The sequence below is a fragment of the Eubalaena glacialis genome, chromosome X, assembly GCF_028564815.1.
Source record: "Eubalaena glacialis isolate mEubGla1 chromosome X, mEubGla1.1.hap2.+ XY, whole genome shotgun sequence".
In the NCBI taxonomy this organism is placed as follows: Eukaryota; Metazoa; Chordata; class Mammalia; order Artiodactyla; family Balaenidae; genus Eubalaena; species Eubalaena glacialis.
Window position 1 is genome coordinate 61,468,825 of NC_083736.1, and position 19,015 is coordinate 61,487,839.

Consider the following 19,015-nt stretch of genomic DNA (forward strand, 5'->3'; position numbering starts at 1 on the left):
AGCTCTTCCCGCATTCCACGTGATTCCAGGAGAATGCACACCATTCAAACAGCTCTTGTTTACCAAGTAGCTAAAATTTGCCAGATGCTTTACATAAGTTATTTTAAATGTCCATGGCTCTGCAAAAGTGGATGATATGATACCCATTTTACAAAGGAGGACACAGATTCAAAGAGGTTTATGCTGTTTGCCCAAGTTTATGCTATTTACCATAACTAGTAAGTGACATTGCTGGGACTCATAACCCAATCCCTCTGACTCCTAAGTTCTTGCTCCTGCCACCACACCATACTTCTTTGCCAATTAACAAATAGCTAAGAACAGGTAATAGAAATTTCACAGTCTATGTTATAGTCTCTTAATCTCTGGGATGAATATTAATTTATTGAGAGATTACTGAATTCTCCTCCTCATGCTCCCCCATCATTTTCTCAACAGAAAGAAATGTCCTCACAGTGAGCCACTGTAGTCAAGCCATGACCTACACCTCCTTGCCTCATTCCATAACTCTCTCATCCTCTTTTGTATTATTGCTATTTCATCTCCCATTAGATGCAAACTCCTAAAGGGCAAGAGCTATAATTTCTCTTTCTCCTCTACAGAGTTCAGCACAGGACTGGACCATTGGGTTTTCAGTAGGTATTTGTTAACTAACTTTTTTTGTCAATAACAGAAGTACCTTCTCTGGCCCTATTAGAAAAGCAGCTTCCTTAATTGCACAGTATGGTGAACAGGAAACACACCTGTTGTGAATGGTGACTCAATAAATTGGAGACTAGGATGTGCTTGGGGACACCCCGTTTTGGTTTCCTCTCTGAAGTATGGAGTTTAACCCCCTAGTTGTATAGATGGGGATAGTGAAGCCTAGAAAGTGTAAATGATTTGTCTCAAGGCAACAGGGAAGCCTAACAGAGCTGTGACTATTTTAAATCTATGTTTAAAGCAGACAATACATGCACATGGTACAAAATTTTTAAATCACAGAAGGTTAAAGAGTGAAAAATAATTCCAGCCCCCCATCCTTCAGGCATGCAGTTCTCTTCTTCAGAGGCATCCAATATTTATTAGTTTCTTGTGTTCCCTTGTGTACACAGTATATTCATTTACAGACACATATAGAAAATATATCAATTTTTCCCCAGACAACTTGTGTTCTGTGCTGTTTTGCATATTTTTCCCACTTTACTATATATCTTAGAGATTGTTCCACTCGGTTTATACAGAACTGCTTCATTTTTAAATAGCTGAATTGTATGACTCCATCTATTGATGAGCATTTATGTTGTTTCCAGTGTTCTGCTATTATAAACAATGTTGCAGAGAATGTTCTTGTATATGTGTCATGTCACACATGTGCAAACATGTGCTGGGTCAAAGCATATGTACATTTCAATTTTGAAAGCTTTTGCCAAATTGTCCTCCACAAAGGTTGTAAGACTATGCAAAATTTGTATTTGACAAAATTTATAAATGAAATAGTTACTGTTAATTTTACAAAAGAATGATTGTCTTGACCTTACAGAACTGTTCAATACAGTGTTTCTTTAAATGATCAATCCCCACTGTACACTCAAATGAGAACTCAGTTTAAAGAAATGTTACTTATACACTACTGTTCAGGAACACATCTATTGGGTAAAGCATATGAAGATGGCAATATGTTTCTAAAATGCAATTGAGGCTACATAAACTGTGCTTCTAATCATATTACCAATCCCCAGAGGTGTGCTCAGGTGAAAGTGTGTGGAGAAAAGAACAAGGGGGTCAGACTCAACTAGAAGGAAGTAAAGCTACCACAAGGGCAGGACTGGTGTTGTGCCAATAAACTGGGTTTCTGCCTGCGAGGGGGCAGGGGTCAGCAGGAAGCCTTGATATTTGTACTGTTCACTAATTTCCATGATATAGATACTCTTATCAGGACCAATTTCAAGCTACCAGTATGACAGCACTGAATGCGAAATTGTGAGGATGCTCAGAATTGGTATTTATGAATCACTACAAACCAATTCCAGCACAATGCTGCACAGAACCTAAGGGTAGACAGCTGGAGAACATACAATTTGGGTCTGATCAAATGTCAGATGACCTTGGCAGAAGTGAGCTGCCTATTCTTCATAGTGTTTTCCTTGGTGAGGTTGGAGCCTGTACTTCTCCAAGATGGTCTTTCCAAATCCCATCTGAAGAACATTACCTGTTTGGTGCTCCCGACACTATTCATCTGAGTGGACTGAACCTCACTAGTCTCTCGAGAAGCAAAAAAAGCAAGGAGTTTTGTAAATTGTCAAGTGCTATTTCAATGTCAAACATTCATCCTGTTATTAACCTGATGTCAGCTGCAGAACTACATAAGCAGTCAACTCACCGGCAAGGTCCAACATCGGCAGTTCTCTCCCCTAGCTGCACATTAGAAACAATAGGGGAGTGTTAAAAAAAATCATAGTGCCCACCCTTACCCCCAGTCAATTGAATAAAAACTACGGGGAGTGAAACCAGGCATAAGTATTTTGTAAAAGCTCCCCAGGTGATTCTGACTTGCAGCCAAGGTTGAGAATTACTGCACTGCACTACCTGGTTCTACCATCGAATCAACTCTTCCTACCACCTCCCCTCCCTTATCATATGCCAGTCACACTGGCCACCTTGCTGTTCCAACAACACACCAAATTCACTCATGACTTTAAGGCTTTGTATTTGCTATTACTTCTCTTGAGAATTTTCCCCCCTGGCTCTTTGCATGTCTGGTGCTATTATTCAAGTTTCAACTCAAAACCTCATCCTCAGATAATCTTTCCCCACTCTACCTAAATTAACTCTCCTATTCTATCACAGCACTCTGTGTTATTTCTTTCATTATATGTATCACCATCTGAAAATATCTAAATTATTATTTATCTCTCATTTATTACTTGTCTGTTTCCACCAAGATCACCCAACTTGAGGGCAAGGCCTTTGATTGTATTATTCACTGTTGTTTCCCTGGTTGCCTAGAATAGTGCTTGGAACATAGTAGGTATGCACTCAAAGATTGTCCTTTAACCATCAGAGGATAGTTATTAAACATCTTCTATGGTTGAATTCAATGATGTATTCAAATATTTCATTGTGTTAAGGTTTAAACTGCATAGCATTGCATTCAAGGCTATTCATGACCTAGCCACCATCAAACTTGTCAGCCTCACCTTCTACTTGCTGTCCTCTTGAAGCAGGAGGTCTATATGAATTGCAGTAGCTAAGGAACGTGGTCTGGAACTGAACACTGCAGGGTTTTCTTTAACAGAGAAGTGTATGTGTGTGTGTACTGGGGGCAGGAGGCAGAGGATGGAATGTTTGTGGCCAGGGCAGGGGCCAATGAAGAGAGTAGCATAGTCATAAGAAGGTTGCTCTTGGAGGGAAATAGAAGACAAAATAGACTCAGTAACATTATACATAACTCATCTAATGTACCTAATATTTTCCCTTTTACAAATCACTTGCACATGCATTCTATATTATTTGTTTTGTATAACTCTAGGATGGAGGTAATGCCATTATTTATATCCTCATTTTTTAGATGAGTAATCAAGGTTCATACTTGCCTGAGGCCATTTGGAGCTGGGATTTGACACCTGCTGTTCTGACTGCCAGTCTAGTACTCTTTACATTTCTATTTTGTGGAGCTTGGGCCAGATTGTGGAAAGTACAGAAAGCCAAGAAGAGGAGTGTGGGCTTGATTCCTGTCCCCCTCAGTAGAGCTAACTATAACATCAAAAGAATCAAAAATGATCATGGGTTTATAACCACTCCCAAGAAGCATTCCTGTTGAGCATTAGCTGAGGGCCCATCCATGGTACTGGGTTAACGGCCATCTGTGTTTCTGGGTAGGTGAGACAGGTGGGGGAATGGTTGCAGCCCTAGAATCACAGGGACTCAGCTACCTTATAAGTTCTTCTCACAAACGATGTACCCTTTGGCAGGGCACAGACTGTGTTGTTTAGAGTTGTCTAGCCTGTTCCACAGGCCAAAGAGCAGTATTCTAGGAGAAAAAAAAAAAAATACTGAGAATCAATAATGCTTAGGATTGCTTTTCATAGAAGAGAGCCCTTGGGTGATTAGGCCAGAGGTTCTAGGCTGCCTCAGCCCCAGAGAAAGTAATGTCCATGGGATACATGGCCCTAAACAGGCCTTGGTCTCCTTCCAGTCTATGTAGGTCACTCAGGGAAGAGGCACTTGGCTACTTCTTTCTGTAGGGTACTGTCTTTGTTTTTCAGAGAAAGCCCTTAAAGTCAAGAGATTTGAGATTGGAAAAACAAGATAGGTATACAGACTGGCTTCAGCCCTCCTTGAATCACACTCAGGGACTCTGAGACTCCCATCACAAATACAAATGTGAATAGAAGACTTCTGAACCTACCTTCCTTAGTCTGCTACTATTCTCTTAATGCCTAACATATTCCCTTCTAGTTATAGATCGTGGGGGAAAGATGAAGAGAGAAGTAGAGGAACTTCCCTGGTGGTCCAGTGGTAAAGAATACTCCTTCCAATGCAGGGGACATGGGTTTGATCCCTGGACAGGGAACTAAGATCCCACATGCCACAGGGCAACTAAGCCCACGTGCCACAACTACTGAGCTCGCACGCCTCAATGAGAGAGCCCACCTGCCGCAAAGTACAGAGCCCACACGCCACAACTACAGAGCCCACGCACCACAGCTAGAGAGAGAAAATCCGCACACCACAAGTAGAGAGAAGCCCGTGCACCACAACAAAGAGCCCGCACCGCGACGAAAGATCCCACGTGCCATAGCTATGACCCAACGCAGCCAAAAAAAAAGAAAAAGAGAAGTAGAAATATGGGTCACATAGTGATTCAGTAAGAACACAGGGCTGGTCCTCAGGTCTTCCTCCTTCCTGCTCTATGATCTTTTACTATTCTGTGCTACCTCTTTGAAATATAGTGTCAGGGTCCATATAAGAAAAGATATCACATTGACAGAGACAAGCATCTATATCACAGGTCACACAGACCTGGCTTCTGATTCTGCTTCTGCCACTTATTAGCTGGTAACTGTAGGTGAGTCATCCAGCATCTCTGAGCCTTATTTTCCTCAACCCTAAAATAAGAATAGTAGCTACCTGGAAGAATTTTGACAAGAATTAAGTGAGTCAGCATCTTTAAAGGCACCTGGAACAGTACCCAAAGCACAGTGGGTTACCTCCTCTCTCCATTGCTTTCTCTAGGAAAGTCAAGGATTACTCTTCCTTGACACTAGGAAGAGGCAATGGGTATATGTAGAAAATACAGGGCAAATAAGTCAGGAGAGAGGCAAATATTCAATAAAATATTTGCTTGGTTTTATAGTGGTTCAGTAGAAAGCATATGGTAGCCTGGATTGAAACTGGGCTATATTCTTTGGTCTCAATAGGCACTCTGTATCTCATGTTTCCTCATAAATTGAGGGTAACGTTCTGTACCCTCCCTACTTTGAAGAAAGGCTCAGCAAGATAATGAATATGAAAATGATTTTGAAGTAATAAAGCAAATGTGCAAAGAACATTGTGGGCAGGAAACCTGAGTTTTAGTTCCATCACTGTCATTGACGCATTGTTTAACCTTGGTCAAGTCCACTCTGCTTTCTGGATCTCGATTTCCTCACCTGTAAAATAAGAGTGTTGGACTAGATGATCTCTGCAGAGGTCCTTGCCTCTTCTGATATTCAAGGAGTTTATTATTTAATAATAATAGATAAGATCTGCATAATGCTTTATGCTTTATGTTATTTTTACATCTATTATCTTAAGTGAGAATAGCACTGAACTGCTAGACTGGGGATAGGGAGACATGGATTCTTGTTGCTACTTTGACATTGACTCATGGTATGACCTTAAGTAAGTTTTTTCCATTCTCTGAGTCTAAGTTTCTTAATCTGTGAAATAGGAGATACTGAGGGAGGGTTGGACTAAGTCACATAGGTCTCTAAACTTTTCCACAAAGCCCTGGGGAGTCCTATAGAGTTTCTCTAAGGTGTACCACAGAGATAAAGCTGCAGAGAAGGGGAGAAAAGGAGAGATTGAGCAGAAGTTCTAAGTTTCCTATGCCTGCTTCAGGCACATTAAGTTTAATTTTCATCTGTTACATTACATGGGGCCTCTATGTAATGTTTCATTTGTAAAAAAGGTTCACCACAAAAGAATAAAATAACTTGAATGGATATTCTCTAAAGCCTTAAGTTTTAAAAGTGGGATTCAATAAAATATGTTGTTTGATAACACCATTGTTGTTTTTTGAATAAAATAGTATATTGTGAATATCCTTCCAAGTTAAAAAATAAGACACTGACTGCACAGTGTTCCTTTGCATGAATATAGAATGATTTGTTTAATTATTCTCTTAATGTTGGACATTTAAATTTTTCCAATGCAGTCGTCCCTTGGTACCTGCTGGGGATTGGTTCCAGAAGCCCTGGTGGATGCCAAAATATGTGGATGCTCAAGTCCCTTATATAAAATGGCGTAGTCCACCTGAAACTGTAGAACTCTTAGAAGAAAACAAAGGCAGTACACTCTTTGATATCAGTTCTAGCAATCCTTTTCTGGATCTGTCTCCTCAGGCAAAAGCAACAAAAGCAAAAATAAACAAATGGGACTACATCAAACTAAAATACTTATGCATAGTGAAGGAAACCATCGACAAAACAAAAAGGCAACCTACAGAATGGGAGAAGATATTTGCAAATGATATTTTGGATAAGGGGTTGATGTCCAAAATATAAAAAGAACTCACACAACCCAACATCACAGAAAAAAAAAACCCCAAACAACCCAAAAAATGAGCAGAGGACCTGAATAGACATTTTTCCGAAGAACACATACAGATGGCCAACAGGCACATGAAAAGGTGCTCAACATCACTAATTATCAGAGAAATGCAGATCACTAATTATCAGAGAAATGCAAATCAAAACCACAGTGAGATATCACCTCACACCTGTTAGAATGACTATCATCAAAAAGACAACAATGGAATATTACTCAGCCATAAATAGAAATGAAATAGTTATTTGTAGTGAGGTGGATGGACCTAGAGTCTGTCATACAGAGTGAAGTAAGTCAGAAAGAGAAAAACAAATACCGTATGCTAACACATATATATGGAAGGTAAAAAAAAAAAAAAAAAACGGTACTGATGAACCTAGTGGCAGCACAGGAATAAAGACATAGACATAGAGAATGGACTTGAGGACACGGAGGGGAGGGGGAAGCTGGCGCGAAGTGAGAGTAGCATCGACATATATACACTACCAAATGTAAAATAGTTAGCTAGTGGGAAGCAGCTGCATAGCACAGGGAGATCAGCTCTGTGCTTTGTGACCACCTAGAGGGGCAGGATAGGGAGGGTGGGAGGGAGGATCAAGAGGGAGGGGATATGAGGATATATGTATGCATATGCCTGAATCACTTTGTTGTACAACAGAAACTAACACAGTACTGTGAAGCAACTATACTCCAATAAAGATCTATTAAAATAAAAACAAGAAACAAAAAACAAGTGTTGGAGAGGATGTGGAGAAAAGGGAACCCTCATGCACTAATGGTGGGATTGTAAATTGGTGCAGCCATTATGGAAAACAGTATGGGTGGTCCTCAAAAAATTAAAAATAGAACTACCATATGATCCAGCAGTTCCACTTCTGGGCATTTATCTGAAGAAAATGAAAACACTAATTCAAAAAGATTATATGTATCCCTATGTTCATTGCAGCATCATTTACAATAGCCAAGATATGGAAGCAACCTAAGCCTCCATCAATAGAAGAATGGATAAAGAAAATGTGGTGTATATATACAGTGGGTATTATACTAAGTGAATTAAGTGAGACAGAGAAAGATAAATACCATATGATTTCACTTATATGTGGATTTTAAAAAACAAATGAAAAAACAAAACAGACTCATAAATTCAGAGAGCAAACTGGTAGTCACCAGAGGGGAGGAGGGTGAGGGGTTGGGAGAAATAGGTGAAGGGGATTAAGAGATAAAAGCTTCCAATTATAAAATAAGTCACAGGGCTCTGATGTACAGCAGAGGGAATATAATCAATAATATTGTAATAACTTTGTATGACGACAGATGGTTACTAGGCTTATCACGGTGATTAAATCCTAAAGTATATAAACGTCAAATCACTATGTTGTACAACTGAAACTAATATAATTCTGTATGTCACTATAGTGCAATGAAAAAGAGAAAATAACTATGAATAACAAACAAATAAATAATAAAAATAAACTGGCATAATAGAATGAATACAGTTGAAATTTCGATCCATGGTTGGTTGAATCCACGGATGTGAAACACATGACTACGAAGGGCTGACTGCATTCCCTGTTTAAATAATGCTACATTGAACTACTTTTTTGTGCTTAACTTATTATCTTCTTATAAAACATTCCAAAAGTGGAATTACTGGTTGAAGTTTATGTGAATTTAATTTTTTTAGGTATATGGCAAAATTGCTCTCTAAAAAGTTTACACACCCACTAACAATACCTTTTCACCAGTAATTAGTATTAAATTTTTACCAGTCTTCCTTGTGAAAATGATATCTTATTTAAATTGTATTTCTATAATTATTAATAAAATTGAAATTGCACAATTTTCATATGCTTACTGATCTTTTGTGGTTCTTCTTTTAATTGCCTGTTCATGTCTGTTGCCCATCTTTCTGTTGTATTGTTCATCTTTATATGTCAAGGAAATTGATCACTGCTTTTACATACTTGATACTGATATGTATTTTTTAGTTCATGATTGTCTTTAAATTGTATTATGTTTGTTTCACATAAGAAAGTTTAAATTTTTTCTATTCGAGTCTGTCAGAATTTTCGCTTATGTATTCTTTATTGCCATGTTTTAAAAATCCCTTTTGGACCTTCAAAAATTAAAAAATGTTCACCTACAATATTTCAATATCTAACAATATTTCAATAATTCATTTTTGTTTTTGTTTTTTTAATTGACATATTTAATCCATCTGGAATTTATTTTGGTTTCAACTAGTAATTTAACTTTATTATCTTTTCCAAATGAATAACAAGTTGTTCTGACACCATTTAATGAATAAATCATCCTTTCTTTACTGATTTAGAATGACATATTACATGTGCAGAGTCTGTTTTTGGCTTTTCTGGTCTCTTGCACTGATAGATCTATGCTGAGTCAATACCAAACTGTTGTAATCATTATGGCGTTATAATACTTTAAATGTCTAGTAGGAAAAGTCTCATTACTCTTCTTTTTCAAAAATATCTTGGCAATATCACACATTTTATTCCTTTAGATAAACTTTGGGATAATGTTGCCAAAATTTTTTTTGGGTTGGTTTAAATTTATAGATTTCACTGGGGGAAAACCTGGCATCCTTGCAGTATTGCATCTTCCCATCCAGGAACACTGTACATCTTTCCATTTAATTCCGGTCTTCTTTTACATACCTCAATAAAGGTGTTTTGTTTTGTTTTTTTGTTTTTAGTTTTGTTTATATAGGCCCTGCACTAACACTCTATTTATGAAGTATGAGAAGTCTTACTTCTTCAATCTTCTCTATAGGTTCATAATAAAGATGATGACTTGACCCTCTTCTCATTTGCATGATGTGGTGCCACAGATGGAGGGTAACTCCCCTACTTTACCTCCTCTGCTCCAAATAGGATTTTTCACAATGAACAAATTGAAAGAAGCCTAATCAGACGTTGACCTCAGCTCATACTGCATGGCAGCACCAACGGGGCTGACAGAAAACAATAGAAATGGGGAGTCTCTGGAGAAAATATCTGAAGGCTGTCCTGTGACCTTTGTTTCTGCTGGAGCCTTGAATCAGACTTAAGGTTTATGATGGAAGAATAGGACCCATGAAGAAAAATGCAGAACACTATCAGGCAGTCAAGAATTTCAGAGCCAGCTGGCATGCAGAGGACCTCATATCAGCTCATTATGTGACCTTTCACAGGAATAAAGGGTTTGAGCTGTTCTAGTAAGAGAGTTATCAACTATTTAAATGTGCGATCTGTTTGTAGTTCTAGAGTTTGGACTTACCTCCTTCAGCATGTGAGAGGGGTTTTTATATTTTGCCAGAGTTTTCACAATGACATTTTTTGTGAGACTGATTATAGGTTGTTGATAAAATTTTGCTGTTGGAGGTCAACAGTGTCAAAGAGCCAGATGTAATGTTTGTAGAATCTGAGGAGAAGAAGATGGATTGTAGTTTGTGATCTCTATGTTAATTATTCAGTCACCTTGGCTACAGCATGGGAACAGAGGACCTTCTAGGACCATCTTGGAGCAGGCCCAGATCCCATTTACACAGTTCTTTTGTCAACTGAGAAGGCCATACACTCACTAGACAATCAACAAAGATACTTAACATCCTCAGAGTGCTCAGTCTTGAGACTACACCCACCCACAACATGTCTCCATTGGATGCATTTGCTAGATCTTGTGCTGGCTCTACCAGTTTCCTGTGATTTGGGGCATGTCATTTCAATACCTTGAGGCCATTTTCATAACTGAGGAGTCAAGCACTACTTTGGGACATTTTATTAGAAGGCTTTTAAAGTCCTTTACAGATCAAAGATTATCTATTTTTAATAATACATAATTATTATGTATTATTACCAATGGGTCAAAGCTACAAGGAGACAGACACTGAGTTTCCTGGAAGTAAGAGACTCATAACAGAGTCCAGAAATGAAGTGGGCTGCAATTCAAGAAAAGGTGGGGCAGGGATGCTATAGAGGGGATTCAAGCTTTTTATGGAGAAGTAGGGGTGGTGTGATCAGTGTTTAAAATTCTTTCCAATATGTAAGATTCATAGCCTTATGGACTATGATATGGAACAAATAAACTGTGTGATGCCATGCAGGTCAATTTCATTTTAATGAGCATCATTTTCTTCAGCTGTATAATGGGGTATATAGTAATCCCTGTTATACTTAATTTGTACAAGATTCTTATTAACTTTTGTAAGCTAATCAAATGGGATGGATTTTTATTTTACATTATTATGTTTTATATTAGGTTTTAATTTATTATTACTTTATGTTATTATATGTTATTTATAATACATAAATAAATAGGTATTATATAGTAGAGTGTAAATGTAACCTTTATATGCACTGGGAAACCAAAAATTGATGTGACTCCCTTTACTGGTATATTCACTTTATTGCAGTAGTCTGGAACCACACCCACAATATCTCTGAGGTCTGCCTGTAGTCTTGAGGATTGCAGCAGCACTGATACTGTGGGGGTGTCCCAGGTCTAGAATACCCACAGCACTGGAAATGAACCCACTGGAATTGGGTACAGGGCCTGCCTTCTAGGAGTTGACACCCAAAGGCTATATGGCAATCATCAAAGCACCATCCGTTCTGTGCACATATTACAGTCCTCAGTTTGCAGCAGAAAGAAGCTGTTAGCAAATTATGTGTTCTATTTATACAAATAAAATCCTGCAGTGTGGTAGAAAGGGTATTGGCCTAGAGGCCTTAGTTTTTTCATTGTTGAGTGAAAGTGATGACAGTACCTACCTCAAAGCATTGCCAAGGCGATTTATTTAAATAGCATATGTAAACCCCCTCACACAGACCTTGTTCATAGTAAGTGCCTATTAAATGGTAGTTTTTCTTCTTTAAGGTGCCTCCAATTCAGTGTTCTTCAGGCAAGTCACCTCCCCAGAACTCATCCTTGGAATGAAAGTGTTTTCCTGGGGTGATTTTTAACAGTTCCTTCAAGCCCAGCATTTCAGAGTCCTTTGACAAAGGGAAGAGAAAGAGGGAGGGAGGGAAGGAAAAAGAAAAGGGGAGAGGAAGGAAAAGAACATTTTGCTAACCTGGTTACAGTGAATCTCCTACAAAAAATAACCTACTACAATAGATGTGACTGTTACGTAAATTTTAGACTGAGTGAAGAGAGAGGAAAGCTGAGCTATAGCTAAATTTGTGGGCTTTTTCCCTGATATCAAATAGCAATTGTTCTTCAATTTTTATTCCTTTTCCCTACCACAAACATTCTTACTCTGCCAAAAGAAGCCTCCTTAAAATCTCGGTCTATCCCATAAAGTAAAGCACAGAAGTAAGTGAGAGAAAAAATACCAAGGACTTGGAGAAAGAAAGGGGTGCGATGAAGGGATGCACAGGCTCAGGCTGGGGGGCAGGGCCACAAGTGTAAGTTCTGCATGCTTCAGAGCAGCAGGGTATGTACCGCTGTCTATTTCTGCTGGTGACCCTATGTGCCTCTGGATCTCTCTGTTCCACTTGAGTATTCATTCAGTCAGTGTTTATTGAAGGCCTACTGTGTGCCAGGCCTGTGCGAGGAGCAAGGAGACAAAGTATTGAGTGAAATATGTGTTTCTGAGTGGACCTCCACGTTTTTCTTTGAACAGCTATAATCCTAAGGATTTCTGAGTCTGAGAATGTGTGTGGTGTGTTTGTGTGTGTATATTTCTGTGTATCTCTCACAACTTCACATGTGCATGACAGTGATTGTTTTTCTTCTGCTAGCTTCAGAGGACTTCCTTTCATTTGCTGTGTTCACTTTGCAAAGAGTGGGCTTTATCTGTTTGATTTTTATAACCTGCAGGATTGAGGATATGATCACTAATATTTTTAAAACAATTAAAAATCACATGGAGTTCTCTTTTATAGAAGGTTTAATTGTATTATGAAAAATAAGCATGTTATTAGCTCAAGTATGATCCTCTGATGATTACAGAAGTCAGGAGGAGGGAACATTGCCTGAGCCCAAGTCTCTGCTATGCCATGCTAAAGGAGTGACAACTTCCACCATATTTTCTCATGGACATTATTGACTTTTAGTAAAGAGCATCTTATTTAAAAAGCCAGTATGTAATCCTAATAAAGGAGGTATCAGCAGGACCTGAATTGTTCATCCCTTTGAAAAACACCTATGAAAACCAAACAATATAGCATTGAATTAAACCATCCTGGTTTAATAGTTAGAGTCTTTGTGATCAAATCGTATGGGACCATTCTCTATCCACTTCTCTCATTGGGCAGGGTATATCTTCACACCTTTTCTGCCTAGAAATACTTTCCAAAGAGACTCTGGCAACACATTAACAGGACTGTCTACTCTTATATTTGTTCTCCCAGGAAAACAGAAGTACCTGTGTGCCAGCAGAAATGATTGCACCATCGATAAATTCCGAAGGAAAAATTGTCCATCTTGTCGCCTCCGGAAATGCTATGAAGCAGGGATGACTCTGGGAGGTACAATATTTTTCTTCCTCTTTCTCCTTCTTCCTTTCCCTCCCTCATTCTCTTATTCTCTCTTTAAACCAGATTTTCCTCTTTGATGCTTCCATGGAGGCCAGCCATGCTCTAGATACAGGTTGACCCCTTCATATCCAATGTGGCCATCAGCCAGCTGGTGCTTTTCTTTATCTTTAACCATGCCACACCGCACTGTGGGGCTCAGCATAGGAGCAGGAGGTGTGAAGCAGGGATCAGGACCCATCAGAGGGTGAGTGAGTGTGGACTTGACTATGAAGGGTTCCCCAGGGGACATAATGGTACTGACATTATGCTGTTAAAAGGTGGCTAGGATGAGAGAACTAAGGAATCCAGAACAGTCACAGGTGCAGGATGACCCAGGCACAGGCTGGCCCTGAACACCCAGGAATATCCCTCAGTTAGCTGCTGCCTGTGTTGTGGAGCTGGCCACCTGGAATGAGAAGCTGCTTTTCTTTGGAGCCTATGACTAGGCTGCCAAGCAGAGCCAATTTCCTATCTCACATCTCCCAGGGATGAGCAGGTCTTTTAATCATTTCCTTTTGTTTGCAAATCTATTGACCATTTCCAAAAGCATTTTTTTTAGTAGCAGAGTAACTTGACAGAACGAAGATACAGCTGTTTCAAGGGTAATCCCCCATCATAATGCTCTCTGTCCTTTATTCTATGTCTACCATGATTGTTGTCACCATTACAGAAAGGTTTGGCTGACACTTACATTTTCCCCCTTCAAATTCCTCATTTCTTCATGTTTGTATCTACTCAGTGCCAGGGTCCTCTCTACTGCCTGCTGCTTCCAAAAACATGCACCTTTCATGAGAAAAGCTAGCTTATTAGTCTACTTTGATTTGGAAATTTGAAGAAAGGCAAACCTGTTTCTGAACACCTGAAACTGTAGCCTCATACCTGATTACTTATTATCAGCCTGGAAAACCCAAGTGCCTATAATTCTGCCCTCTCCCCTCCCCTTCTCAAGGCTGATTTCGAGTACTTGTTTATCATTGGCTTTCTGCAAGGTGATTAATACCCTGTCTGCCTATGTGCATATTTACAGAAACCAACATAGTTGTTTTCTAACCATGTGTGGGTCTTCATGTGGGTAACTGTGTCCTCCCCTCCTCACAGGGTAGTGATACTCTTTAAACAGACCAAAGTACTAAAAATGAATTGACGCAGATTCAGCTTGAGACAACCTCTCAAGTAGTGTCTAGTACTCCTAGACATCGCAGGCAGATGCTCTGCGAGTGGTTTTCCAGGCAACCACATCAAATGAGATTCAAATAATATGAGAAAAGTCAACTTTGTTCTTCTTTGCTTGGCTTACTACAGAAAAATCCTATAATTGTGGTCTACAGTGGGGAGGAAGAAACAGGACTGGGTGTGGAAGGAGAGTGCAGAAGGATAGCCAGGAAAGTTGACAAAGGGGTTGACAAGATGAAGTGTTCTCCATATAAATGTTGTCACAACATTCATGGTGGGGGGTCACCCCATGGTGAGGGTTCTGATACTTTCGACTCTCAATTATTTAGCCCTCTGTGAATTATATATAAGATATGGGGGGTCCCAGGTAGACAACCCCTTAGTTTTCCATCTGCTGATATGAATTGCAAGCCCGCTTTGACACAGGTAAAGTTTAATGGTAACAAAAGTCCTCATAACGTTTGGGCCCAAATCGTAAAATTAGTTTCATGTATCAGCTAACATCCTCTGTTATAAAGCAGACTGTGACATGATTACAGTGAATCTCTTTTGAAAAGAAGTTTGTGTATAACAATTTCACTATTCCATATAGCAGTCTGACATAAATCTGTAAATTAATTTCTTGAAGAGAGTGGTAAAGTAAGTTTTCAGATTGATTTATTAAAGTGTTCAAATTTGAATGGGCTTGGTCAATACAATGAAAAGAAGCTGAGAAGTGTTGTGGCTGGCTTTGGTTTCAGTTCCCTTTTTACATTTACTGAGTGTCTGCTATATACAAGGTACCATGCTAGGCAATAGAGCTTCAGGCAGGCAAACTTCAAGAAGTGTCCACAAAATACAAGGATTCTTGATGTCCTGTAAATGATCTTGCCTTTGGAGTCAGGCAGACCTAGGTTAAAGGCCCAGCTCCATTATTCATTGTGCCCCTTCTAAGCTTCAATTTCTTCATCTGTAATTTAGACATACCATTCTTACAGAGCTATGATGGGGTCAGATGACATGATGAATGTGAACATGCTTGGTAAATGACAAAGTGCTAGACAAATGTGAGGACTGATTATAATAGTAAGGTCACTGGTAATTTAGCTGGTAAGGCTGTACACAGCACTTCCCAGTTGGCTTTAACCCTGAGTTACTTAGCATGCCCTATAATATGTAATAGCTCCAACAGGCAAAACATCACCAGAAATCATCTCAAAACAAAAGTACCATCAAGATCCTACTTGGAAGCCGATTCTAGTAATTAAGAGAATCATATATTATGATATATATGATATACTATGTCATATATTATGTTCAAGTACTACGTCAGTAAAAACCCAAATGTTTACCCTCTTAGACACCATTGTTTGAGAAACAAACCTTTCCATTTTGCTAAACTTATCTTCACATTCCTTGCTTCCCTGCTGCAAACCTTTCCCAAGTTTATTGTTAACTTGCAAATTCAGTGTATACTATACCTTTACTCAAACAATGGAAAAAAGAAAGCAAGCATCAATACAGTGATCCTTCTGAATACATTAGTAATAGACATCCTTTTTCACAAGATGTGGGTTTAGCATCAACATTTTGATCACCTTGAAGGAGATTTTGGATAATTTTGTTTTATTTTTCCCATTACTCAATTCAAAATTGTATAATATCTTCCAAAACGGCAACTAAGAATGTAGCTTTGGTCAAGTGTCTTCTCCCATCTGAGGCTCATTTTTCTCATCATAAAAATGAGGTAGTGGGCTTCACCAAGGACTTTTTAGGCACTACCATTTTGTGATTCCATTTCTAAAGTCACAGAGAAAGGATTGTAGATGTATCAGCCCTTTTTTGGATTGTCTATTCACTGTTCCAGAGGTATAGATTAGTCTAGACTTGAGTGCATTGACTTGCATAGTAATTTTAGCTACCTCAAGTCACACCTAAATAAGATATATCATGTGTCTAGACTGTATGGATTGGTTATTGATGGAGTAGAGGGCAGAAGGACTGTCTTTGTATCTTAGAGAAGCTGGCACTCTGCAGCTGATGGCTGCTTGGTCTTGATGCCTCAAGGTCTCTAATTTGGCTTTCTCTTTAGTGTTCCCTCTATGTTTGGTGATGGAATCTCCTCAGCTCAGCTCAGAGATACTTAAAACACATACCCTTTTCCTTTTTGCTTCTAGGCCTATCTACCTGTTGATTCTTGTTATCTTAGCAGCTCTTGGTGTTTCTGAAAGGATCCTGGAGGTGGTTGGATTCTCAGAGTGGTTTCCTTAAAGCCTACCTCCAGGCTCTCAACTGCCCATCTACAACAAGGATAGGCCTTTCTTTGAACATGGTTCATTTCTGGCTGCTTTTGAAAAACCACATGTTGCTAATTGCTTCAATAATCTAACCTCCTTGCCTACTTTTTGTTTAAGAAAATTTTAAAAAATATAAATGTCCAAAGAAGCACCTTCTCCCTGATGAATTAACTGCTGCTTTTTCACAGTTCATAATTAGAATAAATACACAGCCATTTCTTACTTTTCTCAGCACTTCTCAAGGATATACTCCCAGTTTCCAAGATGGAATAAGAAAGAAAGAATTACCTTTACCCGCCATATTCTTCCCTGACCCTTCCTTCCTTCTCATTTTCTCTCCTATTCCTCCCTAAACATTATTTCTTTCTGTGTTATGCAACTTTTGAGTTCTCAACCTTTAATAAATGGCTTTAGCCCCTGCCTACTCCCTCCTCTCCTGAACCATGGAAGATGGTAGGCCTTTTAGGAATTTCAGGTAACAGCCAAACCCCAGAAGAGGAGAAGAAACATGGAGCCCCAGAGCATGTGAGAATCTGAGGTGTGCAGCATTTTCTTCAGAGGTTACTCTAGCACATTTGAGAAGTCTCGTTCTTACTAGGAGGCTGAACTCCACATCTGAGACTCAAAACTGTTAACAGATCTGCAGGTTTTAACAACCTCTGTGATTCTCTAGTTGAGAGGATGGCCTGGTCTGATATTGCCATGGACACTATGAACATCCTTGTCATTTCCAGTGTTGAAGAGAGCCTTGACGTCAGCTCTTTCATCATTCCCCATGCTCACGAGCAGCCCACCATTGTTACTTCTGGATCACATGCCCTGGATGCAAGAGAGTGATTCCAATGCTGAAATACTATTTCATGGCTTGGTTCTTCAGTGGACAAGTTTCACAACATTTATTCATCCATCAAACTATCCATTCATCTTTCCAACCAGCCAACTAGCTAGCCCTTTCATCTTTCCATCCATTCACTCATCTACTTATTGCTTTAACAAATATTCGTTGAGTGCCAACTCTGTGCCAGTTTCTGTGGTAGGCATTTTGGGGGAACATAAATGAATGAGATACAATCCCTGCCTTCAGAAAGTTAAACAAAGGGAGACAGACCGTGATAACTAATACACCATAACTTTAAAGGCTAAATAGGAATTGAAGAAGCTGGGAAGAAGTTTAGTGAGGTAGAGGGAAAGGACATTCAAGGCAAAGGGCACAGTTTGAATAAAGGCAGAAAGATATTTAAAAAATTCATTGAGGTTTTGAGGAATAGCACAAGTAGTTTAATATGGCCAGATCTGGAGAAAGGGGGAAGGCAAGCTGAAACCACACTGAAAATGTACTTGGTTATTATGCTAAAAGGTTTGAACTTCAGGCAGTTGAAGAGCTATGACACAGAATAGACATGTTCACATACCATTTTGTTTATTTGCGTGTTTGTTTTTTAAGAGAATTAGCGACGGCATGAATGTTGTATAGATGAGGGCTTAAATTTTATAAAAAGAGGTAGTATGCTAGGTAGAGAGAGAGAAAGAAATTTCTAGCATCAATTTCGTTAAACACCTAGGATTATAGCCTTGGTTCCTGGGGTGAGTTGCCTCTGTTTGGATTGATACCTGTAAGTACTGACCATGTGCATAAGTCCTTCCCTTATACAAGTCTGCTGCCTTGATCTAGGCCAGTGCTTCTCAGTATGGGTTCTGAGAAAAATAGTTCTGTGACATGATACATGAAAAATTATTTTTATGGTTAAATAAGTTAGGAAAACTTGCATATTATGGTCTAGATCAGGAAGATTTACAGTGCATGTTAGCATATCACAGACCTTGCCAAGTATTGCAATAAAGTAACCTGAGGAGCTTGGTAATTCAGGATTCCCAAATTTAACTCAAGCACAGAAACCTGTTTTCACATAACACCTGTTAATATCCTATAAAACCACTGTTTTCTGGAATGTACTTTGGAAAACTTGGTTATAGATAAATACTCTATCCTATAAGCAGACAATACCCCTAGCCCAGGTCATCCATTTTATAGATGTGTATACCTGCATGTATATTGCTCACCAGGAGAATCAATTAAGAATGACTTCACGACCAAGAATAGACCATCTTCACCACATCTCAAGTGTATGCTCCAGAGGCTACTAAAACCACTAAAGTAAACCATGTTGGGTCTGTAGTATTATTGTCATACACAAAGGATAGGATATAATTCAGGCCCAAGTTATCTAATGGCCACAGGTACATATTCCTGAC

General features: G+C 39.0%; 1 protein-coding gene across 2 annotated transcripts in view; it reads left to right on the forward strand.

Moving 5' to 3' along the window:
• AR (androgen receptor) overlaps nt 1-19,015 on the forward strand; it is a 168,858-nt gene that overhangs the window by 124,905 nt on the left and 24,938 nt on the right. The window contains exons 3-4 of one of the 2 annotated variants that reach the window (XM_061177695.1): nt 13,149-13,265; nt 16,675-16,736. In XM_061177695.1, coding sequence (XP_061033678.1) covers nt 13,149-13,265; nt 16,675-16,736 — 179 coding nt within the window. Of the gene's footprint in view, nt 1-13,148; nt 13,266-16,674; nt 16,737-19,015 lie in introns of those variants that run through there. The other variant, XM_061177694.1, reaches the window with a different exon arrangement.